A 9,412-nucleotide genomic window follows, 5' to 3' on the forward strand; every position below is an offset into this window, starting at 1 on the left:
GTCTGCATTGCATTTCAGTCTAACTACTTATTATTAGAACTGAAAAGGACCTTGGCATCATTTAGAACATCTCACAGTTAGTAATCAGCAGAACCCAGACTTGAATCCTGGTCATGTGATTTCTCATCCAGTGGTTTTTTTCAGTACAGTATACTGTTCCCCAAGGCCTAAGTTTTAGGTATCAGAAAGGAGGCCAGGTAGATGATTTGTGCCTTTGCAAGGCCATTGAAAACAGGTTTGCCCAAACGTGAGGCCAGCCCTCAGTCTCACCCCCAGTTTTTGCTCCTATCAATTATTATTTCAACTTACCTTTTACTTACGATTAGAAAACAGGTGACGAAGACCAATATGTAAATCAGAAAAAGTATTATCTGGAAATGAAGTAACCTCAACGATGAGCGATTAGAAATTGCTAGAAAATATAAGCCATAAATGCCATATATTAATCACCCTAATTCGCAATACGTGGAGCCTCTTTTGTTTCTTATTTCAAGTTTAACTTTGTGTTCGTCTTTAGTCAATCATAAGGAAAATTTATCAGTACCTTTCCCCTGATCCAATTTTGGCTTGCTTTGAGATTGTAATTATCACATTGTCTACATAATAATGACTATTACAGAGAGGTGACTATAACTTTGAAAGGTTCAGTGACTTGCCCAGTTTTCATCTAGCCAGTATGTGGTGGAGATAGGACTAAAATCCATGTCTGCCTTACTCCAAAAGCAACACTCGATCAACTACACCATTTGGCAATAAATATTTGTGAATGAGGCTAAACTGTGAGAGATGCTGCCCTTGGAAGAGTTTTATTTCAATGATGACTAAATGTAGTTTGGAGACATTTTGTTGTCTGCAACTATGAAAAACAGCCCCTCAACCAATTCTTTAGTTACTAGAGGGTGGCTCATAGAAGAAGAGTGGACACAAATACCTTTGAATGACTTCTAAATCTTATAATGGTACAGTGTTTCATATTTCATATATTTTATATATATATACATATATGGCATCCATAAAGTCTGTGTGCAATTTAAAATAGTTGTAACTTGTAAATTGCACACAGATTTTATGGACACCCTGTAATACATATGTATGTATATATATATATGTATATATATATATGAATATATATATATGCATGTATTGTTGTTGTTCAGTTATTTTCAGTCATATCTAACTCTTTGGGACTCCCTTTGGAGTTTTCTTGTAAAAGATACTGGATTTGCCATTTCCTTCTCCAGCTCATTTTAGAGATGAGGAAACTGAGGCAAACAGGATTGACTTGCCCAGGGTCACACAGCTAGTAAGTGTCTGAGGTCAGATTTGAACTCATGAAGAGAAATCTTCCTGATGTGCCGCCTACTTGCCTTATACACACACACACACACACACACACACACACACACACACACACACATAAAATTATATTTCATTTATCTAAAAGATATGGACCACAATGAGTGTATTAATTAAAATTCCACCTTACAGGTCTCTACTTTTTACTTACATTCTGATTCCTGGGGAAAACAAACATGTTTTTTCTCCTTCCTTAGGGGGTGATCCATGTCACAGGATGCATTCTGAAGTTTCCTCATATCCTCCAGCGAGATGTTATACCATTTGGTGACATTAGCTATGCCATCTGGGTTCTGATCAATATGTTCCTTAGGTGATCCCATCAGCAGGCTCTCATGGGAGAAGGTGATGTGTGGAGCAGGTTTTCCTGTAGCGGAGCAGATGACTACAAGGATTTTCTCTTTGGTGGGGTGAGGATGGCACTCAATTCTTAATTCAGACACATCTAAGTCAAGCAAAAAAGAAAATTCAGAAATCATCCATATCCATATAGCATACAAATGATTCCAATCTAGGCCTATAATTTCATTGGTTTAGAGCACTCCTAAGTAGTTCAGCAACTTACAGTCTCAGAGCATCTCCTGAGGGCAGGCACTGGTATATAAAAACAGTAAAGAGTGCACACCTTCATGGAGCCTTTAAATGGATTTCATCTGAGGGGGTACAATCCTTGACTTTGAATATTAGGAGGGGAAAAGAAAGCATAGTTGGGGGGTTGGGGCAAATAGCAGACACAATTGAACTGATTTTTTTGAGCAATTCTTTCCACTGCCCTACTCTTATCCTTCATTTAAATACTTTTTACTATTGTTTAAAAATAAGCATCCACCTTTATTAAATGCTTGTGGTGTGCTGAGCATTATATTGGCCTCTGTATTTTCTCAACAAGAAATACTCAGACTTACTTTACAGGTCACAACCACATAAACGTGTCATTCGAGATTTAGCATGGCATGATGAGAAGTTTAGATTGAACAATTTCTAAACTACCTTCAGTCCTAATATGACTAAAGACCCCGACCATAAGTGTCATTACAACAAAATGTTAGGTATAATATCTGCCCCTCCTCCTCATCCCCCATTTCTGCTTTTCAGACAATCTGGCTCTTCTAGAAAACATTATGGCACAAAGACAGTTTTCCATTTACGTTGTACACTGAAGCACATTTGTCCTCCATGGATACCATTTGGAAAAACATTAAAGAGACACTTGTAACATGCATCATCCTCCCAGGTCACATTATATATAGTCATGCTTGACGATGTCAGTTCTGTACTGTTGTACTGAATCCGATTGTTGTATGGCGGGAGAATTTTTCCACCATATCGGCTGCTGTAGGTGCCGATGTTTTCAGGTACAGATCCTTGGACCTTTTGCCAGGTAATCTGCAGAACATCAGCTGGGATTGTCAAGTTACATTTCAGGGTCACGTTGTTCCCAAGGGAGGCTATATCAGTGCTTTTACTCTTCATTACAAATGAAGAACCTGAAACTTAAAAAAGCAACGATGAAAAGAGAAAAGCATTCAAACTGAATAAATGTAGGCACGTAGGATAGTAGAATGAGCATTGAGTGGGTTACATGACCAACAAGATGGAGGATTAGACATTTTCTCTGATCTTTAGAACCTCTCAAATCTCCCTAAAATAGAAATTATGCCCCTGAGATAAAGCAATTTCAGGTGTCTCCATGGTTTAGGACCACTAAGAATGTAAAAAGGTAAAAACTTGGTGAACTAACAACAGAGAAAGCTAACCTCTGACCTCTAACTCACTCACTTAACTCTCCAAGCCCACCCCAATCCCCATGCTCATAGCAGCAGTATGCTGACTCATAGGACTTTCAACAGAAGTCAATTGTAGGCTTATTAAAAGCACTAGGTCTGCTTATTTCTATATGAAAATGTTATCAGTATTCTTGAAACTGTCATAATTAATTACTAGGGTAGTTTGAAAGAAAGGTTGGGGCTGAGTTGTGTATAGTGGGGTGATTCTAAAAAACAAAATTGGGTGGAAAAAGATAAAAAGGAGCAACTATTTAGTAAAAATGGGGTGCAAAAGGAAGAACCAATACAAAGTAAGCAGGTGAGGGTGTAGGGCTGGTAATATTGGAACCTTGCTATCATCAGATCTGAATTGAAGAGAAAACTACTGTTATACTGTGGTGCTGGAGAAATCAGTTATTGCTAAGGAGACTCCTGCCCCCAGCTCCTAACTAAAAACCCCAGTTTGCACAAGAAAAACGGACTTAGTTCCTGCCATTTGGTGTTCAGCAAATGTCTCTGGGCCCCGTGACTGTTCTAAGGAATGTAGACTAATTAACCAGAGGAAAAGCCTGATGCTAACAGTCTCTTTTTTCCAGAGCGGGCTCAGAGAAGTCTCTATCTTGTGTCAACAAACCCAGCTGGGGCATCCCTTGGTCTGTCTATAGCCATTAAGGATGAAAGTCTCAGCCCCAGACATTATCTTGAATTATATGACTTTTCCTCTTTATATTTTATGAACATATACCATGTTGTGGGATGCTAATGGCAAATTAGACAAAGAGATCCTGGGTTGTAATTTCAGTTGACACTTCGTCAGCTATCTGGTATGCTGTATTTACAATCTATTCAGGAAGTTCCTCTTCTTGTATCACGGTCATAAAAAGTGAAATAACACAGGCTTGCCAAGTCTGCTAAAATAACATATGTAAATTTCAAGAGATAATTAACCACTGCACCTAGATTTTTCGGTATAAAAATGACTCCTTCACCCCAACTTGGGGCCATTCTGATTTGGGTTGAACCCCAAATGGCCGCCGGCTAATAAATTCTCCATTTAAAACTTATACTCTGTGGTGTGTCTCACTCGCTGTCGGTATAACAATACCAAACCCTGCAGCAAGCAAGACATGTCACAGAGTATGAGTTTTAATTGGAGAATTTATTAGCCAGCGGCTGTCTGGGGCATAAGCAACCCAAATCAGAGCGGCCCTGAACAGAGCTCAGGGGAGACTTTTATACCAAACTATTAATGGTTGAGCAAGCAAAAGGGTACAGAAGCCAAAGTTCAGCAGTTAGATATTTCCCTTAATTGTATGGGTCATTGCACAAGGTTTGGGCACAAGGAATGTCCATCTTTGCTTAACTTTATCCTTTTCAGCTGACAGGAACAGGCCTTGAGGGGCTCCTTGAGGCCTAACTGCATTCATATTGCCTTATTGTTTTACTGTCTAGGGGCAGGGGCCTTGAGGGCAAACCCATAACAGGACTTATTTGTTCACTTTGGGTGTGGGTCAGTTCCTTTTTCCTTAGGTCATAGTCTTGAGACAGGGTCTTGTGCTAATTCAGGTTGAAACAAGAAGGTGGGAGTCCCTCGGGGAATTACAGGAATGTGTGGCAAGGCGTTTTCTCCTTGGTACAGGGATGTGTGCTGTAATGCAGGGAGCGGTTAACAACTGTCCTAAAACAGGGTTCTTTATTATAGATCTAAACTGCAATCTTAATTCCAAGTATCACACTACCAGCACTCAGGGGTGTAGAAGTCTTACCCACTGATAGAGAGGTAAGAAAACTGTGGGACAAAGTAAGGGAGGGACTTTTAGAAGGGTGTGTAGATTAAGATTTAGGAGGGTGGAGGGAAAGGATAAGGGAGGGATTCTTACTGGGGTGGGTAAAATAAGGAATAGGAACCTAAGGGGAGAGAAAATAAGGTAACTAGGGTAATGTAAAAAGACAGGCTGAGAGGGACAATAGTGAGTAAAACAGATGGAGTGAATAACACTACTTAGAATTTTGAATGTAAATAGGATGAACTCACCCATAAAATGGCAATGGATAGCAAAATGGATTAAAAAACAGAATCCAACAGTATGTTATTTAAGAATGAGAGATATATACAGAGTTAAACTGGTAGATTGGAGTAGAATTTTATTATACTTCAGCTGATGCAAAAAAAAGCTATTTAATATATAATACAGTTTGAAAATTATGCTCCTTTTGATGGGGTTTAGACTGTGGTAGCCCCCTTGAACTCTTCTTGAATATTCCCACTTGATGAGGCCATAAGCCTTCCATTATCACTAGGCCCAAACCTCTAGGTTACTCTTAACCTAGCTTAGCCCTCCATTGTCTGGCTACTTCCCACCCTGTATCCTATCAAAGTGCGTATGCCCAAATCTGTTACCTTTAAACTAGCCTAGCCCTACATTGTCTGTTATCTCCAGGTAGCTTTCAGCTACTTCCTACCCTTAATCCCATTCTCTTGGTTCCTGGAGTCTGACCTCACTCCAGTCCCATCAAGCTCCACCTTAGACTCCTCCTTAAGACCCTTCCTAAACCCTTCCTCCTATCACCCCAGGACACCCTAGATCCCTCCCACAATCTCTCTGTATATAAGTTTCATTTTGCCTCCATGAAGGTGCTCAGATTCCATCTAGCTCAGTAGTTTTCATGTTTGTGAAAACGAGCCTCACAAATGGTGAGATTTCTTAAGACTTCCCATTATGGCGAATCTGTAATAAACTCTGTTTTTCTCTTTCTCTGAGAAGGCTTGAATCAAATTCATTTGAACAGGACCCAGCCTGTTGGTATTTGGGGTCTTGAGCACCCCTAAAAACATGGTTCCCTGACTTCATCACTTTGATCTTTGGGAGAGTAAATGACTTCTTGGTTCTCCTTTGCATTCTTACTTCCTGATGTTGTTACTCTGTATTGGCTACTTATAAACCCTCTTTACTAACTTGAAGGGAGGGGAAATAGTCAGGGAGACCAGAACAAAATACAATTTTAACACAAAAAATTATATACTTAAAAGTGTGTTATTAGAAGAATGAGAAATCTCCATACAATCAAAACACATGATCTTAAAGAAAGGATGTATTAAGACAATTTGAGAATTATGGACAGTAATATATTAGGAAATAAACTGACTCTATAAAAAAAGTATGTACACACTTTTAAGTTTAATCTGCAGTATACTATTTTCTCCATCACTTTCTTAAGACTAAACAATCAACAAAATAATAAATTAGGCTTGATTTATAGCGTTTACCTCAATTTCTGAGTTAAATGCTCACAATGAAAATTTAACAATCACTTCTCATGAGTCAATTCAAATTGCCTTTGACACTTGAGTATAAGGTTCACAGAAGACTATAGGTTAAAAAAAAAGTTCCTTAACATTATAATGCAAGAAACAATGTAAGAAAACTGACCAGCATTTCTGAACACAAAAAATCAAGTGCCAATTGAAAGAATCCATAGATAGCCTCTGGAAAATACCCTATCCTACAAACTCTAAGACACATAGCAGTTAAATGTAATAATTCTACTGACAAACAACAAGTTCTACTAGGAACCAAGAGAAAGACCTTTAAATATAAAAGGAAATTTTAATAACATGAGACTATTTCGCACCCATCAGAAACTACAGAATAAAATAGAATAATGTGTTCTGAAGAGTAAAGGATCTCAAGTTGCAACCAAAGATTCAAATCTGAGTTTAACCATTAATAAAAAGGCTTGTACTCAGTTTAAAAAAAAGGCATTTGAAACATTCCTAGAGAGAAGACTAAACCCAAGGAAATTATTTACTTTTCAAACACCCCAGACAACAGAAATACAAGAAGGGTAAGTAAATACAGCAACCGACACCAACAAGCCATTAAGATATTTCTTTCTAAATACACACAAGGTGACAAGGGTAAAAGTAGAAGTCAAAATAGAAAAAGAGAATTAATGAACTAAATATGCATTTTTTAAAATTAGAAAGTCAACAAAAAGAAAACCTAAAACAGGTACTGAAAAAAATTAATTTTAATGCTGTTTCATTTGATTATTACTATTAATTTGTAATATTCCTTTTTCTGTTCAAAAGGTCATTTCTTTCATTAGCTTAAAGATAAAATCTTCCCAACACATTTTAGCTGAGGAATATAATTTACTCGAGGCCAGCAAGACATTTACCTGGGCAGGGACCCTTGCTTTTGTTTATAGGAGAAAACAAAGAAAAGCCATCTGGAGCCAGATCCTTCCCCAGAACATGTCTCCTCATCCTTACTATTTTCCTCATCAAAATTTAGAATGACCTAGTCTAAAAAGGGAGACTACACCAGTAAAAAAAAAAATCTGATTGAGATAGCTTTTTTTTTTTCTAGCTAAAGATTGCTAGAGTAAGCTGGGGTTTCATAAACCAGCTATCATTCCATTTCTTAAATGTCAGAGAAAGACAGGTCAGCCACATTTGAAAGCCATTTTCCCTAGCTGTAGTTAAGCTCTAGGGATCCATCTGCTGTTCTTCCCCCTTCCCAGTAATGGAAGGAATTATGAACTTCTTGGCCCACCTTCTCATTAAAATGTCCACCAATCCGGATTACTAGAGGAGTTCTCAATAATTTGCTGTCAGGCCAATCAGAAGACACATCAAGAGATGAAAACCCTCTTCCAGCTCTCAATCCTGGTCTTTTGCCACAAAATTGAGGCAAGCTAATAAGATTGTAGAAACGATAAATGAAACTAAAACTGACTCTTAGAAAAGATCAGTAAAATTGATAAACATTTAGCTAATCTGATAAAAAGAAGAGGACAGAACCAAATCAACAAAACAGCAAATGAAGAAGGTGAAATCACAACAAAACCAGAGGAAAAAAAGAATTATCAGCACCTACTATGCACAATTATATGCTAACACAGCTAAGAACACAAAAGATATAAAGAATTCCTTAAAAATTACAAAACACACCAAATAGATATCTTAAATAACCCAGTTTCAGAAAAGGAAGGATGAAGGGTAACTATAGAGCCTTTCAAATGGTAATGGAAATAACTACATAAACTGTTTCTTGAATTGTTAGTGGAGAATTTTTTTTTCTCTATTGACAACTCACCACCCTACTTACACAGAATATTACTTCTTTTGGCTATCACTCTACTTGGCTGCATCTGTGTGATAAAATATCTCTTCCAAAGCACATGTTTCTTTAGAGGATTATTGGTTTGTTTTTTTTTTTCCTCCAGCAGGGGACAGTAATACCTTTGGCACTGTATCCCTCTTTCAGCCTTCAGGTGGAGACCCCAAGGAGTCTGTGTATAGATTTCAAGGGGTCTGTGAACTTGAATGGAGGGGGGAAAAATCCCAACTTTATTTTAATATAATTGGTTTCTATGGTGATCTCATGTATTTTATTTTATGCATCAACAACATCATTCTGAGGCAGTCTGTAGGCTTCACCAGACTTCCAAAGGGGTCCATGACACAAAAAAAGGTTAAGAACTCCCAATGTAGAGGATGGTAAGGACAGACACCATCCATGCATGTAGGTATGTACAAAATAGATGCAATACATGTGAATAACATGAAATAAAAAATCTTCACCAATTTTACCTAATATCCTTAAACAGAGAAAACATTGGAGCAAGGGGGTAGTAATATCAGCCAGAGTAAAGTTTCCAATAAAAGGCTACTCAGCTGCAGAAACTTCTTGTTTATCTGTTTAAAGAAAGCTCCTGAGGGAGAGGAGAGAGTTCAAGTGTGAATACTTGATTAGCAAGCTAAGTATTCTTAGGATCATTTCCCTTTGCAGAAGTAACCCAAGATTTGCACCCTTCTCTTCATTTTTTAGCAGTCTCCCTGCTGGGATGGCATGCCCTTCAAAAGCATCTGGTACAAGTTAAAACTTCTTACCTGCTCCTCCTGTCCTGAGGAGGAAGAGGAGAAAAGACTGGAGCAGAGACAGCATAGAAGAAGCAGTGCCTGAAGTCTTCCCAACAGATATTGATTTCACTTTTTGAAAAACTTTTAAAAGCCCGCCAAATGTTCGGTAAACATGTTTCACGTCACTGCTCCACCCCCAGCTCCGAGGGTGTGTGTGTGTGTGTGTCATGAATTCCCTGGGCAGTCTGAGGAAGCCTTTAAAGACTCCTTCTCAATTTTAAATGTATAAAATAAAATACAATGGAGTAGCCAGGAAGTTAATTATATTAAAATACAAGTTACCATATTTTTTTTAAAAACATTTCATAGACTCCCCTCTCCCATCCCCCCCATCCCCAGGATAAGAACCCTTGTCAAAAGG

The 9,412-nt window shown here is 38.1% G+C and overlaps 1 protein-coding gene across 1 annotated transcript; it reads right to left on the reverse strand.

Moving 5' to 3' along the window:
* Positions 1–1,499: 1,499 nt before the first annotated feature.
* Positions 1,500–9,097, reverse strand: LOC118837151 (OX-2 membrane glycoprotein-like). The gene is made up of 3 exons (XM_036744117.1): positions 9,022–9,097; positions 2,505–2,849; positions 1,500–1,801 (listed from the first exon to the last, which is right to left on the reverse strand). Exons 1-3 carry the CDS (start codon positions 9,074–9,076, stop codon positions 1,500–1,502), a joined length of 702 nt encoding a protein of 233 aa, XP_036600012.1. The 5' UTR covers positions 9,077–9,097.
* Positions 9,098–9,412: the final 315 nt, after the last annotated feature.

The sequence above is a fragment of the Trichosurus vulpecula genome, chromosome 2 (assembly GCF_011100635.1).
Source record: "Trichosurus vulpecula isolate mTriVul1 chromosome 2, mTriVul1.pri, whole genome shotgun sequence".
Lineage (NCBI taxonomy): Eukaryota > Metazoa > Chordata > Mammalia > Diprotodontia > Phalangeridae > Trichosurus > Trichosurus vulpecula.